The following is a 22950-nucleotide window of genomic DNA, read 5'->3' on the forward strand; positions in this document are numbered from 1 at the left end:
AGGTCGTTCATTCTCTACTGCTAATGGAGGTGCTCCCAGAAAGACCAACCTAAATAGCTGGATATATAGTAGACTGGATATTTTGGCTGCAGCTACTGTTCTGATAACTTGTTGGAGGAAGGAAGGGGCTATGCATAGTCTATTTGCTGCACAGAGAAGTATAAAAATATTCTCTTCTCCAAGGAACCTTTTTCTCAGTCCTTTTTAAAAGAGAGCCTTCATTTTTAATCTGTAGAATATAATCTCCAATTCATCAGGATTTCATGAGAGAAGCTTCTGTCTAATCGACTGGGCCAAAAGTATAAATGTGCTTCAGATTTCTAACACATATTTTACCCAAGGCCCACCAAGCAATCAAATCTCATTTGAGGAAAGAAGCAAAATAGATATTTTTATTGTCTGTGGCTATTTGGGAAAATTAAATTGGCCCGCAGAGACTCTTTGGCAGAAATGAATCCAAGTTCACATCCTAGAGAGCTAGGAAAGAACTCAGCCTCCCCACCTCACCCCACCCTGCCTCACCAGTTACATATGACCTGTGATCTCACCAAGGACTGACCTGTGAAGAGGAGAGACCCTTTCAGCAGGTCCTTCCCCACCACTTCTTTCTTCAGGAATGCAAACTCCTCCATCAAGAGTTCAACATGCTCCTCATGCAGGACTTTCCCTGTCATGACCAGGATGGAGTGAAAAAGGCAGTTATCATCAACTGTGTTATTTGTAGGATATACACATGGAATTATTAGGGGATCAGCTGGGCAACTTACTCTTACACGATTCAAGAAAAAGTAGTTCTCTGTACTGTATCATATTCACTACTCTTCTGTAAGTCTGTCATTGTTTCAAATAAATAGTCTTCCACAAAACAAACAGTTATAGCAACAAAAATGTGAGAGCAAGCCAGAAACAGCCATGGATTATGAAATAAGAACTTCTTAGGAGAAAATGAAAGGGCAGCTTGCAATTAATGGACTTGAAGTCTCAGCTCATTCATTTTCTCACACATATTTCAGCAGCTTTCTAAAATAACTAGTAATTTATGAAATTCTCAAGAACCATTTTGGCCTCATCTTTCAAAATAGAGTGTTTTGTCTATCTTAGAAATAACACGTGTTTTTAAATTTGGGAGGAAAATGAGAAGTAAAAATACCACGATCCTATTTACCAGAAAGAACCACTACTAAGATGTTGGTTTATTTCCCTTTTGTCATTCTGCTGTGAATTATTTTTCATGATTGTGATCATACGGTAGAAACAAAATTATTTTTAGTTTTAAAGTATAAATGTAAATTCATGTCATTGTAGAAAATTGAGAAAACGTGAAAGAGCATAAAGAAAAAAATGAAACCACTCAGAATGCTACCAGTTAATCATTGTTGCCATTTTGTTTCATTTGCTTTTTTTCCCCTCCAGTGTATGTGACACGATGTTGACACTGATGTTTAAGCAATACAGAAAAGATCTCAGGTCCTAGCTGAGAGATAATCGGAAAGGTAGTTTGGTAGTAGATAATCAATGTTACTGTGGGTATAAATGACCAACAGGACATGGGCACTAGGGAACTTTCTGGAATAATAAAAATGTTCTGTATCTTGACTGGAGTAATCATTACATGGGTATATATACTCTGTCCAAATTCATTTAACTCTGCACTTAAAATCTCTGAATTTATCACAAGGCAATTCTGTCTCAAATTACAAAAACTCAGATAATCAGATGAACACCAGAATTATTATTCAATTTCTTCAGTGGCTTTGGTGTTAAGCTACTTTTGTAGAAGAAATAAAATGTACTTCTCAGAAATTCTTGGGTCATAGGGTTCGTGATTTTTAACTAGTTTAACTAGTTTCTAGCATTCAAGTGCTAGAAAAGCTTATCTCACTCGTTATTTAAATATGTCAGACTTGGCAAGCTGTCCCATCTGATTGGTGAGGAAACAGATGGGGCTAGAGATTCATTTTATGTGTGCCCGCCCATGAAAACAGAAATATGATTTTCCATTATATTTGTGATATTTAAAATGCAAACAGTACTCTTAACCAAGGAGTAGTAAACTATATGATACCAATGCTGAAACTATTTTCTATGGCGTCCTGGGTAAATATGTTGGAACAGTTATGATTCTTAGAAAACTCTTTCTTGTATGAAGATGAGATCTCCATCTCTATAATTCTACCCCCTACCAGCAGAAGCAATACAACATAAATTTATTTTCTCTTTCTATGGAGTGCTTTTATTATATCTTAATGTTTTTTCCTTTACATTAAATATTTAAATTTCTCTAGTGATTTGTCCAAATTATGTGTAACTTTTTAAAATTTGTTTTTGTTTTGGGGGGCTATACTATATATACAATTTAGCACCTTCTTAACAATTTTTAAAAATGTATTATTTCATATTAGTAAAACAAATTATGCTCATTATAGGAAACATGAAAAATAAAGAAAAATAGAAAGTAAATAAAATCATCCAAAATACCACTACCAAGAAATAACCACTATCAAAACAAATTGTCCACATATCTGTATTTGTTTTAAAGTGATACTACATGTAGTTCTGTTACCGTTTTGTATTTAGTCATGTATCATGTACCTTTTTTATGACAGTAAGAATCTATGACTTTTAGAGCCTGAATAGCATTCATCAGATGAAAATACCATAATTAACCATTAACCTTTCTCTTTTGAATACTGAATTTGCATGCCAATTTTTGCTCTTAAAATGTTGGCATGTACACTTCTGTACAAAATAATTTTTTAATGTATTTCTGTAAAATTAGGTTTACAAAAGATCTGAATTTTTTACTATTCTTTGATACATATTTTGACTTGCCCAAATTGTTAAATTAATGATGCTGCATTTGGGGCTTTCTAATTATTGTGCATCAACATTCCACTTGAGGTCAAATCCTCTCTTCAATTTTGATTGCTCTGATTCTTCTAAATTTGTTTTTTAAAAAATTGTAGTAAGATGTATAATATAAAATTTACCCTATTAACCAATTTTCAGTCTATAGTCCAGTAGTATTAACTATAAGGACACTGTGTACAAAAGATCTTTAGAACTTTTTCACTTTGCAAAACTGAAATTTTGTACCCAGCTAAAATAACTCCCTCTATTCCTCCACACCACTCCCTAGCAGCCATCCTTCTATTTTCTGTTTCTACAAATTTAACTATTCTAGATACTTCATATAATCTCTTTGTGACTAGCTTATATTACCATAATATTCTCAAGATTCTTCCATGTTGTAGCTTGTGACAAGATTCACTTCTTTCTTAAGGCTGAATAATATTCCATTGTATATATTCACCACATTTTCTTTATCCATTCATTCATCAATGGACATCTGAGTTGTTTCTACTTCTTGGTTATTGTGAATAATGTGCTATGAACCAGAGTGTGCAAATATCTCTTCCAAATCCTTTAAAGTCTTTTCAGATTATATCCAGAACTGGGATTGCTAGATCATATGCTAATTCTATTTATAAATTTTTCAGAAACCTCCATACAGTTTTCCAGAGTGGCTGAACCATATTATATTCCCACCAATAGGGCACAAGGGCTCTAATTAATTTCTCCACACTCTCACCAGCATTTGTTGTTTTGTTCCGATTTTTTGTTTTGTTTTGACCATACTGTGTGGCATGTGGGATCTTAGTTCCCTTGCCAGGGATCAAACCTGTGCCCCCTGCATGGAAGCTTTGAGTCTTAACTACTGGACCAAAAGGGAAGTCCCAGTTTCGTTTTGTTTTTAATAGTGGCTGTCTTCATGGGTTTGAGGAGATATTTCAATGTGGCTTTGCTTTGCATTCCTTTAATCCTTAGTGATGTGTGCTCAGTTGCTCAGCTGTGTCCAACTCTCTGCGGCCCAGTGAACTGTAGCCCACCAGGCTCCTCTGTCCATGGAATTTTCCAGGCAAGAATACTGGAGTGAGTTGCCATTTCCTTCTCCAGGAGATCTTCCCGACCCAGGGATCGAACTCGCACCTTGCATCTCCTGCATTGGCAGGTGGATTGTTTACCGGCTGCCATGTAAGTTTCTGTACCAATTATGGTTTCCCTGGACCCAGTGGTCTTGCAAACAGCAACATTAGCTCAAAGAATCGTGGCCATCACAAAGTATGGTTCTTTTAGGACTGAGAAATACATCCCCTTCAATAGTGCCTCAATACTCTATAATCTCTAATTTGAGTAAGGAAAAAATTCAGGCTGCTCTCAGAAGCACTCGGAAGTGAGATTCAATTCAGACCGATGGCCCCTCAGTTTCCTCCAGTGACCCTATGCTGAACAAGGAAATTGCAAATTCCATGTTCATCTATGCCTTTCTCTAGGGTGAATTCTCCAGTGTTCAAACAGATTTGCTCATAAAATATTTCCCACACTTAGTGTACTCTTAAGGCCTTTCTCCCATGTGACAATCTTTATTGTATGCTTGTTGGTCATTTGTAAATCTTCTTTGGAGAAGTACCTTTTCAGGTTCTTTGTGTATTTTAAAATCAGGTTATTTATTGTTGTTGTTGAGTGTTAAGCGCTCTTTATATAATCTGGATATTAACCCTTATCAGGTACCTGATTTGCAAACTCATTCTCCCCTTCTGTAGGTTGCCTTGTCACTCTGTTGACTGCCTCCTTCTTTGTGCAGAAGCTTTTTTTAGTTTAGTGTGAAATCCCACGTCTACTTTTGCTTTTGTTGCCTGTACTTCGGGTGTCACACCCAGAAAAAAAGTCACTGCCATGGCCAATGTCCAGAAGCTTTTCCCTACATTTTCTTCCAGGAGTTTTATACTTTTACACCTTACATTTAGGGCTGTGTGAGTTTAAATGGTATAAAGTAAAGGTACAACTTCATTCTTTTGCATGTGGCTATCCATCTCTCCCAGCACTTTCTGTTAAAGAGACTGTCCATTCCCTCTACTGTGTGATCTCAAAGACCCTTGTCAAAGATCACTTGACCATCTATATACGCAAGGGTTTGTTTCTGGGCTCTTTATTCTATTCCATTGGACTACATGCCTTTTAAAAAATATTTCTTTATATTTGACTGCATCAGGTCTTACTGGTGGCATGTGGGCCTCTCTCTAGTTGTGGTGTTCAGCAAGGCTCAGAGGGAAAAACGTGGACTTCAGAGCCCAAAAGGATTGAAATCAAATCTCCACCTCCCATTTAGTGGTCACATTACTAGCTTTGTGACCTGGTACAAAACTTTTTTTAAAAGTATAGTAGATGTACAATATTATATAAATTACAGGCATACAATTTTTGAAGGTTATGCTCCATTTCTGGTAGAAAATTTTTGACTTCTGTGAGCCATGGATTCCTATACATAAGCTAGAGAAAATACCTACCTCCAAGGATTTCTAAGAGAATTAAGCAAAATAACATATGCTTAGAAGAGTTTCCAAGTTCCCAGTATTAATAAACAGTGCTCCTCTTGAGAAACAACAAAAACTATAAACTGTGCACATCAGACAATCAATTACCCTAATCTAGGCATTTTTCCATTAGCAATACAAGTATCACATGAATAAAAGCAAGATAATATTAGCATAAGTAGAAGCTAATTCATATTTTTCATTAGAGTAAAAGAAGCTGGTAAGTCTTGAACAAAAGTCTGCAAATTCCCATCCCTTCCTCTGCCCCGTGTTCCTACACAAACACACCCCCACCCCCGCGCTTTATGTGCCTACAGTATGGGGGCTGAGCTGGGAGCCCTTGGGCCAGTAATGTATCTGACACAGGGTTGTTTATAAGGCATGAAGATGGTACCACAGAAGTCTTAGAGGCAGGAATTCTTAGTAAGAGGGTGTGCGCTCCAGACGCACAGAACATACATCACCTTTCTGCTCGGCCAACTCCCACAGGTCCTTAGCTGCCACCCAAGACAGTGTCATGGGGTATTCCACAAGGACATGCTTTCCAGCATTCAGGAATTGCCTTTGGAAAAGAGGGATAAATACAGATAAAATGCACTTCAATTAAACTTTGCTTAAGTACCGTGCAGGACAGACTGTGAAAAATGCACACAAGTCTCCGGGTAAGTATGTTATGACAGAATGCAGATGAGAGTCAGGGCCAGGGGGTGGGGAGGATGAACTGCATCCAAGCTATTTTCTATTAAGCAGTAAGAGAAAGGCTTTCTAGTTATGTGCTCACTTGAACATTCACCCATATGTCCACTGACATATCCAACCAGGTACTGTTTACCAGTTATTCTGGAGGAGAAATACAGCCGTGTCAACAGGTAAATTGTCTATTACCACTGACAGTTCCCAACTCTGGGAGTTGGTGATGGACAGGGAGGCCTGGTGTGCTGCAGTCCTTCGGCAGCGACTGAAAGTGACTCAGTCTTGTCCAACTCTTTGCGGCCCTTGGACTGCAGCATGCCAGGCCTTTCTGTCCATCACCAACTTCTGGAGCTTACTCAAATTCATGTCCATGAAGTCAGTGATGCCATCCAACCATCTCATCCTCTGTCGTCCCCTTCTCCTCCTGCCTTCAATCTTTCCCAGCATCAGAGTCTTTTCAAATGAGTCAGCTCTTTGCATCAGGTGGCCATGAAGTCAGTGATGCCATCCAATCATCTCATCCTCTGTCGTCCCCTTCTCCTCCTGCCTTCAATCTTTCCCAGCATCAGAGTCTTTTCAAATGAGTCAGCTCTTTGCATCAGGTGGCCATGAAGTCAGTGATGCCATCCAACCATCTCATCCTCTGTCGTCCCCTTCTCCTCCTGCCTTCAATCTTTCCCAGCATCAGAGTCTTTTCAAATGAGTCAGCTCTTTGCATCAGGTGGCCAAAGTATTAGAGTTTCAGCTTCAGCATCAGTCCTTCCACTGAATATTCAGGACTGATTTCCTTTAGGATGGACTGGTTGGATCTCCTTGTAGTCCAAGGGACTCTCAAGAGTCTTCTCCAACACCACAGTTCAAAAGCATCAATTCTTCAACACTCAGCTTTCTTTATAGTCCAACTCTCACATCCATACATGACTATTGGAAAAATCATAGCCTTGACTAGACGGACCTTTGCTGACAAAAGTAATGTCTCTGCTTCTTAATATGCTGTCTAGGTTGGTCATAACTTTTCTTCCAAGGAGCAAGCATCTTTTAATTTGATGGCTGCAGTCACCATCTGCAGTGATTTTGGAAGCCCCCCAAAATAAAGTCTGTTACTGTTTCCACTGTTTCCCCATCTATTTGCCATGAAATGATGGGACTAGATGCCAGGATCTTCATTTTCTGAATGTTGAGCTTTAAGCCAACTTTTCACTCTCCTCTTATATTTTCATCAAGAGGCTTTTTAGTTCTTTTTCACTTTCTGCCATAAGGGTGGTGTCATCTGCACATCTGGGGTTATTGATATTTCTTCCAGCAATCTTGATTCTAGCTTGTGCTACATCCAGCCCAGTGTTTCTCATAATGTACTCTGCATATAAGTTAAATAAGCAGGGTGACATTATACAGCCTTGATGTACTCCTTTCCCAATTTGGAACCAGTGTGTTGTTCCATGTCCAGTTCTAACTGTTGCTTCTTGACCTGCATACAGATTTCTCAGGAGGCAGGTCAGGTGGTCTGGTATTCCCATCTCATTAAGAATTTCCCACAGTTTGCTGTGATCCACACAGTCAAAGGCTTTGGCGTAGTCAATAAAGAATAAGTAGATGTTTTTCTGGAACTTTCTCACTTTTTCGATGATCCAATGGATATTGGCAATTTGATCTCTGGTTCCTCTGCCTTTTCTAAATCCAGCTTGAACATCTGGAAGTTCACAGTTCATGTACTGTTGAAGCCTGGCTTGGAGAATTTTGAGCATTACTTTACCAGCGTGTGAGATGAGTGCAATTGTGTGAACAATTGTGTGAACATTCTTTGGAATTGCCTTTCTTTGGGGTTGGAATGAAAACTCACCTTTTCTAGTCCTGTGGCCACTGCTGAGTTTTCCAAATTTGCTGGCATATTGAATGCAACACTTTCACAGCATCATGTTTTAGGATTTGAAATAGCTCAACTGGAATTCTATCACCTCTGCTAAGTCGCTTCAGTCGTGTCCAACTCTGTGTGACCCCACAGACGGCAGCCCACCAGGCTCCCCATCCCTGGGATTCTCTAGGCAAGAACACTGGAGTGGGTTGCCATTTCCTTCTCCAATGCATGAAAGTGAAAAGTGCAAGTGAAGTCGCTCAGTTGTGTTCGACTCTTCGCAACCCCATGGACTGCAGCCTAGCAGGCTCCTCCGTCCATGGGATTTTCCAGGCAAGAGTACTGGAGTGGGGTGCCATTGGCCTCTATCACCTCCAGTAGCTCCATTACCACATGACAGCTATAAATAAAGACTACAAAACTTGTGGCAGCCAGCTCTGTCTGAGGCAACTGGAAAACATTTCACTAAGGCTCTGAACTGGGTCTTGAAATGTAAACAGGCATTTTCCAGGTGCCAGGGGATGAGGGTATTTCATGATAAGCAGCATAGGCAGGGGCTTGGGCATTTATGGGGCTTTGTCCATTAAGACATGGTGTGAATTTCAGCATTTCTGTGTGGCAGGGGAAGGGAGAGAGAGAGAAACGAGGTCCTAAGAGGAGCTGGGAGTCTGATGTAAGGGAAGGACCCAGAGTGCTGTGCTCAGAAGTTCGGCTTTCATGCTCCAGATATTCTAGGGGACAAACATTGATAAGTATGGGAATTATATGATTACTTCGTTCAGGTCTTCTCTGGTGCCAAAGAAGGTTAAGGGGCTCCACATAAAGGCGCTTCTGTCCACATTTACAGTGAGTGTAATAAAGAGACAGCAGCTGACTTCTGGGCAACCACACTGTGGAAGTAGCTGTAGTTTAATGTCAGGACCTAAAAGGAAAGCTGAGCTCTAGGGGCAGGTGGCACTGCCTTGCTGGCTGCCAGGTTTTCCATGGGGCTCTTCCTTCCAGGCTCCATTCCACCAAATGCCTGGAGAGCTCTAGGCTTTGCATTCAAAGGTGGGGCAGGGGGTAGGGTATGTGTGGGGGAAACATTTCATTTCTCTTACTCTATGAATATAATGCGACCTCCCCAATCTTCAGCTCAGTTCAGTTCAGTCGCTCAGTCGTGCCTGACTCTTTGCGACCCCGTGAATCGCAGCATGCCAGGCCTCCCTGTCCATCACGAACTCCTGGAGTTCACTCAGACTGATGTCCATCGAGTCAGTGATGCCATCCAGCCATCTCATCCTCTGTCGTCCCCTTCTCCTCCTGCCCCCAATCCCTCCCAGCATCAGAGTCTTTTCCAATGAGTCAACTCTTCACATGAGGTGGCCAAAGTACTGGAGTTTCAGCTTTAGCATCATTCCTTCCAAAGAAATCCCAGGGCTGATCTCCTTCAGAATGGACTGGTTGGATCTCCTTGCAGTCCAAAGGACCCTCAAGAGTCTTCTCCAACACCACAGTTCAAAAGCATCAATTCTTCGGCACTCAGCCTTCTTCACAGTCCAACTCTCACATCCACACATGACCACAGGAAAAACCATAGCCTTGACTAGACGGACCTTAGTCGGCAAAGTAATGTCTCTGCTTTTGAATATGCTATCTAGGTTGGTCATAACTTTTCTTCCAAGGAGTAAGCATCTTTTAATTTCATGGCTGCAGTCACCATCTGCAGTGATTTTGGAGCCCAAAAAGATAAAGTCTGACACTGTTTCCACTGTTTCCCCATCTATTTCCCATGAAGTGATGGGACCGGATGCCATGATCTTCTAGGCCACCACTATTTCCTTAATCAACTCATGGCAAAAAACACTTCCTATTAAAGAACTCCTAGAGATATTTTCAGAGAGATTTCATGTTGTTTAAAGTACAAAGGATAAAATGTTGGAAGCTGAAAGAACTATGGCATTTCTCCAAGGCACAAAAAAGACATTGGCTCCATATCCTAAGTTATACGCTGAGAAGAAGGCAAATGTTGGTCGCTCAGTCGTGTCTGACTCTGCGGCCGGTGGATTATAGCCTGCTAGCCTCCTCTGTCCATGGAATTCTCCAGGCCAGAATACTGGAGTGGGTAGCCTTTCCCTTCTTCAGGAGATCTTCCCAACCCAGGGATCAAACCCAGGTCTCCCACATTGTAGGCAGATTCTAAGAAGGTAGGCACTAGTCAAACTACTCTCAATAAAATTTTTACAATGAAATAAGGCACTATAATTCTTTATGTGTCTAATGTTTTTAATTATGGTGAACTAAATATTAGTCCTATATTTTTCATGTCCTTATACCTTTATAACCCATATTGAGAGTTAACATTTTGATGATAATTTTTGAAAGTCCTGGATCCATCCCACTGATTATTAAGATCCCTGTGTAAGACGCTAGCCCAGGCATTTTCACCGTCCTGTACTACTGTGCAAGCAGAGGACTTGAACACCCACCTGATGTAGTCCTCGTGGCTGGAGCTCTCACTGCAAATAAAAGCAACCTCGACCTCTTGACTGGAAAGAGCCTCTTCCAGAGAAATTTGCGGCACCTCATCAATGCTCCCCAGCTCTCGTCTGTTTGAGAAGAACAGACAAGTGGAACTCAAAACAGGCAGAACATCGGCTGAGAATAAATGAGTGTCATCCTGCTCCCCAGCTCCCAACAATGTCCTGGTGATCAGTTTTTGGAAATGAAGAAAGCAATTTCTTCCATCTCATTTCCAGGACACTTCCAGCACAAAGTAAGAAACAAAGCCTCCAGCACAGAGTAAGAAATTGGGGAACTGGCATTGAGTGCTGATACCACCACTAACAGCCTGTATGATGTGGGAGCCTTTGAATTTATGTCATCTCTAAAATAAAAAGAACGGATCTCCTGTTATCTCATAAGAAGTAATCTCTATGGTCACTGCCAGCTCCAAGCACTTGGCCAGACACTAGGACTGTCAAACCTAATCCAGATCCAAGACACTAACACCTCTGAGGGGCACAGTGCTGTGTGACTTTGAGCTCCTTCACGTACATCATTGCCTTGTGTCCATCCAGCAGAAGGCAGGCGTCACTGCCTCCTTTATAGCCGAGCTGACAAAGCCCAGAGAGGCAGGGGCTCCACAGCTAACTGTAGTAGGGGCAGGACAGGAGCCTGAGCCTTCTGACTCCCACACAGTAAGAAGGACCCCTGCTTTAGAACAGCTTAGAGTGCTGGCTGCACGCTGCCCCGGGGCCGAGGCTGGAGCAGAGAAGCAATCCTCCAACAAAGATTGTCACAGAGGAAACGGGGCAGCTGGCAGGAGGCTTGAGGGCAGCGCAGAGCCCCCTTGAGTGGCAGCAGCCAGAGGGCAGCTGGGGGAATTTGGCTGCTGAAAACATTCTGGTAGGTTCTTTCCTGTGGGGGCCACCCCATCTGCACTGCTTGGTCTGACCAATGCCTCTTGCTTGCCTCCCTGTGCCTTCCCAGTAGGGAAGCTGTGGTGAAGAGGAAAGGTTAAAATTTTACATAACCTCCTGCTCGTTCTGCCTCTGTAACTCAGCTTGCTCCTTGCAAAGTCTGGATCACAGAGGTCACGTAGTCTCAGAAAGACTTACAACACTAGGAACTGGAGCTTATCTCACTCACCCTTGTCCTGCTGTCTGCAGTTGCCCAACCCTGCAAACCTGCTTAATCATGCCTGTCCATGTAAAGGTCAAGCATCCCCCTCCCCATCTTGACTACTGTTCCCACACTCACGAAACCCCTTAAACCACCCTATTAGCAGCTAGATTTGCCCACTATAGTCTGTCTACAAAAACTCTGTAACCCCTTTATTCGGGGCTCAGAGCTTGTAGTGTTGACTCTTTCGGGCTCACCGGCGTAATAAACCTGAGCTCTCCAATTCTCCAAGGGTGGTGCTTGGTTTCTCAATTACTGGATTCTGCAACAGTGGGGAATGAATTAAAGTCCTCAGCTTCTAGCAAGCTTGGTCTGGTAGAGGGAGGAAGAGACTACATAACTACAACACAAGAATAACAGGAGGCGGGGTCTTCCCTGGTGGTTCAGTGGCTAAAACTCTGTGCTTCCAATGCAGGAGGCACGGGTTTGACGCCTGGTTGGGGAACTAAGATCCCACAGGCCATGCAGCATGGCCAAATAAAAATAACCAGAGGAATGCTGTGCCAGGGGTACAAGTGGGAGATTCCAGGAAAGCAAGGAACACCCAGTTCAGGGTTTCAGAAGAGGATTCCTGCGGAGGTGACAGGTCTTAGCAGGTAGGTTGTGAGGAACAGAGCATGTGGCGAGGGGACAGTGTGATAACAGCAGAGGGGTGGTAAAGCGAGAGGGAGGGAGGATGATGGCCATCCTATGGGACCTGGGTAGGTCAGGCATAGCACCAGCTTGCAGAGGAGGGCTGCTGGGGAAGCAGAAGCCCCCCTTCAGCCTGGAGCCCTTGTACGTGAGATCCCAAATGCAGGCAGGGGAGCAGGGGGAGGAACAGTGCTGCTAAGCGTGATATCGAGTCCCATCTGTGCTGCTCCCTTAGAATCCTCCTGCGAGGGGAAGACTGACCAAGGGCAGGTTGCCAGCACTTCTGGGTTGCCTCTGTGCCCCCAAAGTCACTTTAAGTCCTTAAGGAAGGGCTAGGTTCTGAGACAGGCAAACTGGAAGAAGGCAGGTCCCATACATTAAAATATGAAAGAACTTCTACATGGACCATCATGATGGTTACTTACGCTGGTCTAAGTACTGGCATTTAGGTGATTTCTCTAAAGCACTAAAAAGCAGAGACCTGCCTGACTTGCTCTCTGCCCCAATGCCTGGGCTGATATAGGGCCTACCTCAGGTTCACAATGACTTCTGATAACTGATGTTACATGGTGTGAGTTTTGTTAAGTAGTGTGTATGGAAGTGGTGGGGGTCAAGGAGGAGCTGAGGGTGAGTAAGGGAAGAAGAAACGCAGTTAAAGTTATGTTTTGGCTGAGTTATAGGAGATAAATGATAATCCTTAAAAGCAGGGTTCGGAATTATCAAAGGGGCAATGAATACACGGTGTTTAAAAGCCAGGCTTTGGAATCGGATAGACGTGCACCGTCGTCCAGCTCTTCCACTTCTCCAGCTGTGTGACATCGGGCAAATTACTTAACCTCTCTGCGGTTCAGCTTCTGGATCTGTCAAGTAGGTTGATATTGGCATTGATGTCAAATAACTGGTCAGGCTTACAAAGCCCAGGGCCCTGGAAGGCTGTCATAGTTAACTGATGGAACACACCTAAAGCCTTCTTTCAGGCCAGCCCACGTGTGTTCACTGTGCCCCTCCTGTCACTGTCAGGCCCTGTGCTCACCTTCCCCACCTCTGCCTTTGCAGTCCCCTATAGGATGACTCACTGCACATCCCAGTTGTAGGGCCAGCGCTGTTTAGTTCCCGGACCCGTCTGAGATCTTGTGGGGCTGACCCTGCAGAGTTCTCTGGAATGACCCCAGAGCTGGCTTGCTCTCTCTGGGGTCTGGAGAACCCTAATCCATTGCACCCAGCTCCCGGGGAATTACAGGGCACAAAGCAAAGCCACCTGGACACAAAGCCAATGAGGTTCAGGAACGCTGAGGAAGCGTGTGGACTCCGCAGGTCCCGGATCCGTACGGAGCCAGCTCTGCCGACACCGACCACCACCACGCCAAACTTCCTCTCGGGCTGAAACACACGGGATTAGGTGGGGTTTAAAAATGGTCCAGGCTCATACTTACAATGTTTAACTTGAGTATTTGTGTCCTCCCTGCCGTGTATGGATGCTGAGCTTGTTTGGCTTGAGTACAACATCAACTGAAAAGACCAAATATTTTTCATTCTGACAAAATTTAAAATCCAATAAACATTTATTAAAATCTAAAAGAACACCCCCCAGATGAAACAGTCTGGGCAGATAGCATAGAACAGCAAAACGGACATGTGGGCAGGACCAGTCAGGGACCAGACAAGCAAGCCAGGAGCCAACACAGATCACAGAAGCCACAGCAGGAAAGGGGAATGAGACTCCCTGAAATGCAGGGTTGGAGAGAAGGCTTCCCCCAAAATATTTCTGTGGCTGCTCTGACCTGTGTCATCCATGGAAAAGGCTCCTTGCACACTTGGCTCTCCACCCACTTCTACGGCCACCTCCCCCCTAATGAAAGATCTTCATCTTGAAGCTGTACCCAGCCCTAAGCTGGTACCACTGTCCTCCCTAAATTTCTCCTCCAGTGGACGTACAAATCTGACTCAGCGGAGAGTCATACAGAAGTGACAGTGCTCAGTGAGATTCGGGGGGACGGGGCACATGGGCACACGATCAGCTTATTCAGACTCCTCACCACTCTGGCTTTCTGGGTTCCAACTCATGTCACTCTCACCCTACTGTGACAGCCTACTCATTATCTGGGTACAATGCATATAGTATTAGAATGAAAAATCAACTCAAGTTTTTCAAGTTATATAGCAACTTACTATAATGCAAACTGATAAAAATCCTCTCTTTATAAACTTCAAACCCGGTTCTTTTTGGATGCCTCCAAGCACAGAAACTCCAATGTCCCCCTTAGATTCCCCTTTTCTTCCCCTTTGTCATCTGGGTGTCACCATTTCCTACAGAGTTTGCTCCCCTTCCTGCATCCACTGCTCTGGTCTTGGCCCAGGACTTCTTTGCGTCCTGCCTAATGATCTGATAAATCCTCCCCTGGTCTCACCCTTCCCATGGCTGGTACCCTGGGCTGCCAGAGCAGATGCTTCAGATGAAAACTAAGTCCTTCCCCTGATTAAAGGTCTCCATTTTCCCAGCTGTTACAGACTGAATGACTGTATCCCTCAAAAGGCATACTGGGATCCCTGTCCCCCAATATGATGGCAGTAGGAGGTGGGGCCTCTGGGTAATCAGGGTGAGATGAAGTCACATGGGAGGAGCCCCCACGAATGGGGCTGGCACTTTTCTAAGAGTCACAAGACAGCCTGACCCTCTCCCTGCTCTCTGCCCATGTGAGGACATGATGAGGAGTCAGCAGTCTGCAGCCCACAAAGGGGGCCCGCCATATCTCAGCCTGATCTCAGACTTCTGGACTCTGAACTTCAAGAGAATTTCTGTGGCACTGTACAGCAGCCCAAACCATGAGACAATTTGTAAGAAAACAACTGAAGGGGAAAAACAATCCAAGACCATGTTTTACCAAACACGAGTCCTTCCACAACCCAGCTCCAGCCTGCTTCTCCAGCACTGCCTTTCAGTCACCTCCACTTTACAACTTCAGGCTTTCGACCTCCCGAGAACACACAGGACTGTTCGCTCCCTCCCAGTCTTTGCAAATCCTGTTTTTGCCTGGAAGGAGCTTCTCCCTACCATCCACAGGGGGATGCCTTCAGAGCTTTCAAGACTTGGGCAAATTAAACCATATGAAGGCTTTCCTGATGCTATCAGTTAGATTTTTTTTGCATATAATGAAGATCACCCATTTCGTGTACAGTTCTATGGGTTCTGACCAACACACACTTACATATATACCACAATCAAGATACAGAACAGTTCTATCATCCCCTCCAAAATTACCCATACCTCTTTGCAGTCAACTGTTTCCCCTGCCAGGCAACCATCGACTTGTCTACCATCCCAGTAGTTTTGCCTTTTCTGGAATATCATATAAGTGAAATCACAATACGCCATCTTTGGGTCTGGCTTCCACTTGAAACAGTGCATTTATACTGGTCTGCATTCTGTCACTGAGGTCTGAGGGGTCCAGTGGTTCTGCATTCTCGCCAGCACCTGGTATCACCAGGTCTCCTCCTCTCTCCATTTTAGCCATTGTAATAGGTGTGCTGTGGTCTCTCATCGAGGTTTCTATTTGCAGTTCCGTAATGACTAATGCGGAGAAGGCGATGGCACCCCACTCCAGTCCTCTTGCCTGGAAAATCCCACGGATGGAGGAGCCTGGTAGGCTGCAGTCCATGGGGTCACTAGGAGTTGGATACACCTGAGCGTCTTCACTTTCACTTTTCACTTTCTTGCATTGGAGAAGGAAATGGCAACCCACTCCAGTGTTCTTGCCTGGCGAAAGGGACAGGGGAGCCTGGTGGGCTGTCATCTATGGGGTCGCACAGAGTCGGACACGACTGAAGCGACTTAGCAGCAGCAGCAGCAGTAGCAGCAGCAGCAGCAGCAGCAATGACTAATGATGTTGAGCACTGTTTCATGTGTTTATTTGCCATCTATAAATCTCCACTGGTGAGGTGTCTGATTATTCAACAGGCTGTATCAACTGTCTACAACTAGGCAGGGGATGCCAGGCCTGTCTTTAAATATACTGGGTCCTTAAACCCAGCTCACAGGTCATCTTCTCTGGAAGCCATCAAGCTTTTTTGTTTTGTTTTATTTGCATACACTATCCAATTGTCCTAATATCATTTATTGAGAAAGACCAACCTTGTTCTGTTGAAATGCCTTTGTACCTTGGTGGAAGCTGTCTTGATCACTATAGTTTTATGGTAAGTATGGAAGTCCATCACCGTGAATTCATTTTCTTTTTCAAAATTATGGTTCTCCTGCCTTTCCATATAAATTTTAGAACCGATGACTAGATAAATAAAATGAAGTAAAATAAAAATTCCTGCCAGAGTTTTGAGTGGGATTATACTGAATTTATGGATAAGTATGAGGAAAAAAAACCAACATCTTCAGTAAAATGAATCTTCTAATCCATGAACATGGCATATATATATACATTTATCCAGGTCCTTGATTTCTTTCATTCTGTCATTTTCAGTGGATAGATTCTGCACACATTTTTGTTAAATTTATACTTAAATTTTTATGATTTTTAGTGCTGTTATAAATTTTATTTATAAATGAAATGATGCTTTACCTTCCACTTCCAATTGCTCATTGTGCGTATATAGACATACAACTGATTTCTGTATACTGACTTGGCATCTTGCAATCTTGCTGAACTCACTTATTACTTCTAGCAGTTTTTTTGTAATTCTATTACATTCTCCACATAGACCATAGAGTGAGATGTGACTAGAAATGATTTTACTTCCAATCTGTATGTGCTTTACTCATTTTTCTTGCCTGACTGCCCTGGGTGGGTATGATTTTGAATAGGAGCAGTAAGAGAGGGCAGTCTTGCTTACCTTTTAATCTGTGGGGATAAAGTTTCTTCTTTCACCATGGCTGTAGATTTTTTTGTAGATATCCTTTATCAGGATGTGGATACTTCCATTTATCCATATTTTGCTTACATTTTAAAATCATAAATGGTCTAATTTTGTCAAGTGCCTTTTCTGTGTCTATTGAGATGATCATGTGATATTTTTCTTTTTAAAGTCCGTTGATACAATGACACCTTTCATTCCTAGGATAAACCTCACTTGGTCATAATGTATTATCCTTTACATATACTATTGATTCTATTTGCTAAAATCTTATTTTAAATGTTTGCATCTGTGTTCATGAGAGTTGTTCAGTCGCTAAGTCATGACTGAGATAACATTATACCATTTCAAACCTAAGAACCTTACAACAGGATACTTCCACTTCCTCTCTCCCTGACTTTGCACTAGTGTTATTACATAACTTATAAACTGCTCAAGGTGCCAGTCAGGATTCAGCAATGTGTTCTAAGCACAGAGTTTTAACATGGGGAATCAGAGGTTTACATCACCACTGCAACCACTGGGGAGCTAAAGCCAGAGAAGCCGTCACTGACCATCTCCTACTGCAATCAAGCAAGTGATTCTCAAGAGTTTGCCTGGAAGCCAAGACCAGGAAAGCATCTGCAGCCTGAAGCTTGGAAGAGCAACTGTGCTCTCTGAATAAGTTTCTTTCTTCAGCCTCCAAATCTCCCAGGAGCGCCTCTCACTGGTCAAGTTCACACATGAAATGGAACTTTGGGAAATGTAGTTCTAAGCTTGTGGCCACAATGCCCAACTGACAACAGGCCGTTTAGTCCAGTTAGTGCCTTCTGGGTTACAAGTCTAGCTTTTAATTTTTATTTTTGACAGTATCATACACAAAAAAGCAGAAAGACAGTCTTTAGAGAAATCTCTACTGAACAGGCAAAATACAAGTCTGATCAAATATTTGCTTCTTCTTTCACTCAGAAAAGGAAACAAGCGATTTCCTTATGAGGCTGATCAAATATTTGTTTCTTCTTTCACTTGGAAAAGGAAACAAGCAATCTCCTTATGAGGCTGAATATTTATGGTATTCCTAAGATTAAGTACTAAATTACTACATTATAGAAAATAACGAGGATCATAGGTTTCTGTTAGCTTTAAAAGAGGCATGAGGTTAAGAAACAGCTTCCTTATCTGTAAGGAGCCAAGTCACTTTTTCCATTTTAATAATTAATGATACACACACACCTGTAAACCTGGCTTGCATACTGTCTGACTGAAAGTGCTTTCAAATTTCGTTTAGACAACATTCCTTTGCAAAACTGATACCAAGAGACAAGAGATGGGTGAAAATGCTGACATATTAACAACCTAGTTCCTCATTGGGAAAGAACTTCATTTTTGAGAAAAATGACTTTGCTAGACCATTTCACCTGTGTCTGTTCATGTTACATGAGGCATCAAGGCACGTTCTGAAAGGAAACTGCAAATCAAAGAGATGAAGGCTTCTGGCTTTCCACTTCACACGTAAGGAGCTTGAAAGCTGCCGCTCTACCCTGACAAATAAACAGCTAACCAGACTGCAAAGCTAACTAAAACCGACTCCTGTAGGATCCTTAAGAGAGGTGAGAACACGAGGTGAACTGCTGCCCCCACGACTGGAGAAACAGAGGGACTAATGCCGAGAATAACTCGGCGGAGCAGACTCTGGAGTGGGAAGCGCAGCAGGAGCCAACAGGAAGCCTGACCTGTAACAGACGTCGGCGGAGCAGAGACTCTAGAGTGGGGAGCGCAGCAGGAGCCAACAGGAAGCCTGACCTGTAACAGACGAGCGACTGGGGGCTCAGCGCGGACACCTCTGAGACCTAGAAACCCCAGAGGGACCCAGTCACAGGAAGCCCCTCTCAGCTTTGTGACGTTTACCTCCAGGAGCTTGGCCAGGTTCTCACAGTAAATACTGGAGACACTTCCTCTCATGTTTCCAACAAGACTGGGTAAAAGCATCACTCTTGAAATTCACCAGTGCTTTGTATTTCCTAAGGAGACTGCCCTTACAGGAAACTAGTTAACCAGACCCTAACCTGCTGGGGTATTATTAGAACCTAACTGACTGCAGGGTAGGAAAAAACAGTTGGCCCTTGAACAACATGGGTTTGAACAGTGATTATACGTGGATTTTTTTCAATTCTAAATTGTCACTGTACTAGACAATCGTGGCTGGTTGAATCTGTGGATACAGAATTGTGGATATGGAGGAATTGTGTGTGTGGAGGGTGGACTATGAGTTATAGGCAGATTTTCAACTATACAGACAGTCAGCATCTCTAACCCTGGTACTGTTCAAGGGTCAACTGTACAAAACTCCAGGCTACTCTAGAATTCCATTTGGGAGAAGGGAAACACCCAACTCTAGCCCACACTAGCCATACTCCCCCACCTAAGAGGGGCAGGAAAATAAGCTGAAAAATACTTCTGTGGTTCACAGTGCAGAGCCACAGGCTCACCAGAAGACTGAGACTCGATCACGGGACTGTAGAATGTGTCCCTTCCCCCTACACACCCCCACCATGTGAGGCCCATTTAAAGCAGTTCCTTTCATATGATACATCATGTCTGGAGCTCAAGAAAATACGACAAGCCATAACAAGACAAAAAACACAATCTGAAGAAAGAGAGAAGCATCAAAACCAGACATAACAGGAGTGTTGAAATTACCGAGACTGCGAATTTAAAACAACTATGATTACTATGATTAGGATCTAATGGATAAAGTAGAAAACATCTAAGAACAGATGGGCAATGTAAGAAATTGAGAGAAATCCTGAGACAGAAGAAAAAAGAAATGCTAGAGGTCAAACACAATGTAACAGAAATGAAGAATGCCTCTTATGGGCTTATTAGTAGACTAGATACAGCACTGGAAAGAGTCAGTAAAACTGAGGATATCTCAATAGCAACCCCCGAAAACTTGAAAAGCAAAGAGAAGAGAGACTGAAAAAAGGAAGAGAATACCCAAGGACTGTGGGTCACTACAAATGGTGTAACACTCATGTAACGAGAACACCAGAAAGAGGAGGAAGAGAGAAAAGAACACGAGATGTATTTGAAATAATAATGAGTAAGAATTTCCCTAAACTAACGGCAAGACACCAAACCACAGATCTAGGAAGTTCAGAGAATGCCAAAGAAGATAGATGCCTGTCCCAAAAAATGATGTTCAGGCATACCATTTTCAAATCACAGAAAAGCAAAGATAAGGAAAAACCCTGAAAGAAGCCAGGGGAAAAACCTTACCTGCAGAACAAAGATAAAAATTATATCCAACTTCTCCTCAACAACCATACAAGGAAGGAGAGTGGAGTGAAATATGTCATGTGTCAAGAAGAAAACCTTACCAACCTAGAATTCTGTACCCTGTGAAGTTATCCTTCCAAAGTGAAGGAGAAATAAAGACTTTCTTAGACAAACAAAAATTTGAGGGAATTTGTAGTAGACCTACCTTGCAAGAAATATGACAAGAATTTCTTTAGAGAGAAGAAAAATATTACAGGTGAGAAACTCAGATCTACCTAAAGAAAGGAAGATGGATTAAGTGAAGGTAAAATACAAACTTTATTTTTCTTATTCTTAATTAATCTAAATAAAATAATAACAGCAACAAAGTATTGAATCATTTATGCGTATGTATATATTTACGTTTATGTAACTACACATACATAAGTGAAATGAATGACAGCACCGATCCACAGGACAAGAAGGAGGAATGGGATTATTGTTATTCTACAGTACTCACACGACCTGTGAAGTGGTACAGTTATTATTTGAAAGTGGATTTGAATTAGTTGTAAATGTATACTGCATGCTCTGGCACAACCAATAAAAAAGTTTAAAAAATGAAGTATAACCAATACGCTAAGAAAAAAGAGAATATGGAACCATATAAAATACTCAGTTTAAATCACAAAAGGCAGAAGCGTGGAAGACAAAAATAGGACCAAAGAACAAAGTCAGTGAATAGAAAACAATAACAAATATTAATCCAACTGTATCAGTGATCACTTTGAATGTTAATGGTCTAAATGCATCAATTAAAAGATCAAGATTGTTGGAGTGGACCAAAAATCAAGACTCAACTCTACGTTGCCTACAAGAATCCACTTTAAATACAAAGGGTTGGGAAGATCAAACCAACCAAGGCTTGCTCTGCCAACTCAGAAAAAAAAATTTTTTTGTTTTGAGATAAGGAGGGTAGAAAAAAATGTAAAATCACCATAGAACTTCAAGGTGGAAGGTATGAGGGCAAGTGCTAGGTTCCCACTCCAAGAGGGGGTATGATGATGGCAAAGTCAGGAAGGACAACCTAATGTTTTTCAATCATTTACAAGAATCAGTAAGTTTGACCACACATTGGCTGGCATGGGAAAACAGGCATACTCATATGTTGCTAGAGGGTGAGGAGAACAGGCAACCTTTGTGGAGAACAGCTTGGAAACATTTAACATGCAAATACTCTTTGTTGGGCATGGGGGGGAATTCATTTTTAAAGCACATACATAAGTGAAATGACTCAGGTTTATTGCAGCCTTGCTTGTAACAGCAAAAGACTGAATATAAAGTATACGTTATCAATAGCAGGCTGGTTAGATAATTATGGTATACTTTGAAAATGGAATGCTACATAGCTATAAAAAAAGAACAAGGAGGTTTTTTATGTACTGGAAGGGACTGATCTCCAAGATACATTGTTGGGTGAGAAAAGCAAAATACAGACCAGTGTAAGATATGTGCTCTAGTTTATGTTAAAAAAAAAAAAAAAAAAAAGGAGGGCAGGGCAATGGCTGAAGGAAAAAATATACTTGTATATGTTTTGAATCTCTCTGGAAGGACTGACAAGAAACCAGTAAAGGTAGTTGCCTTGGACCATGAGAACAGAGTAGCTGGGAGAGAAGAGGACTTCTCAGGATCAAGTTTTCGTGTGTGTGTGAAATTCTTCAAAATTTTGAATCATGTGAATGTATGTTATCCAAAACAGAAACATTTCAGATAGATATAAAAATCCGAGGAATGCTCTGAGTAGATGAGAACTCTACAGTTTGTACAGAGTTGGGCGTACACCCTGCTCCCTTCCCGGGCCCTCACTACAGAGCCGGGTGTCCTCTGCTGTCTGCCCTCCAGGACACTCTGCCCCTGGTGGTACCCACTGCCCCCAGATCAGCCAACACCCCACAACTCCAGGCTGCGTCTGCTCTCCCCACTCGCCCTTCCAGTTCAGCTGTCATCTGGGTTTCACTACAAACCTCTCTGCCTCATCACAGGTCATCTCAGATCTTCACCAACTTCAAGGGCTCTCCCTAGGCTGCATTCTCCTGGACCTCACTCCTGTTTGATGCTTGAGGGGACCTTCCTAAAATTCACTCCTTCCCTGTCTTCCCTCACCTCACAGCGAGATTTCCTTTCCACCCTTCACCGCTTTCCGTCTTCATCCTGCACCCTGGTGGTGCACGTTCCCCCACGCTCAATCCTGTGCCCCTGGTCTTCTCTCCTCCCTGTATTCCCTGAGTCGGGGAGGGGTGCCTCTCCTTAAGGTTTCCAAGACCACCGTTGTGCTGAAGGCTCCAACATCGTGCACGGTGAGCTGTCCTCTCCTCCAAGCTCTAGACCCAGGAAGGAATGCCAACTGGGCATTTCCACCCGGCTGTCCCACCCTGACCTGGATCCTCCTGTCCTGTGCTAGACTCCAACCACCAGCCTCACTTGACAGACTGTGCTCTGAACTTCCAGGCAAAGGCCAGGGGCTCCGCAAATTCTATCAGGCACCCAGCGTGACGTGCTGGAAATCCCGGGAGTCTTTGCTGCCTCAGACAAATCCTCTGAAACCAAAGGGCTGACTGCAGCTGAGAGCCTGTTCCT

The 22950-nt window shown here is 42.9% G+C and overlaps 1 protein-coding gene across 1 annotated transcript in view; it reads right to left on the reverse strand.

The window, feature by feature from the left end:
• The window catches only part of BLVRA (biliverdin reductase A), a 35111-nt gene that overhangs the window by 8646 nt on the left and 3515 nt on the right, over positions 1-22950 (reverse strand). Inside the window, exons 2-5 of the mRNA XM_068973224.1 lie at positions 13475-13596; positions 10389-10508; positions 5840-5937; positions 560-667 (exon numbers count right to left, since the gene is read on the reverse strand). Of these exons, the coding sequence (XP_068829325.1) occupies positions 560-667; positions 5840-5937; positions 10389-10508; positions 13475-13596 (448 nt within the window). The remainder of the gene's footprint in view (positions 1-559; positions 668-5839; positions 5938-10388; positions 10509-13474; positions 13597-22950) is intronic.

The sequence above is a fragment of the Capricornis sumatraensis genome, chromosome 5 (genome assembly GCF_032405125.1).
Source record: "Capricornis sumatraensis isolate serow.1 chromosome 5, serow.2, whole genome shotgun sequence".
NCBI classification, from domain to species: Eukaryota; Metazoa; Chordata; class Mammalia; order Artiodactyla; family Bovidae; genus Capricornis; species Capricornis sumatraensis.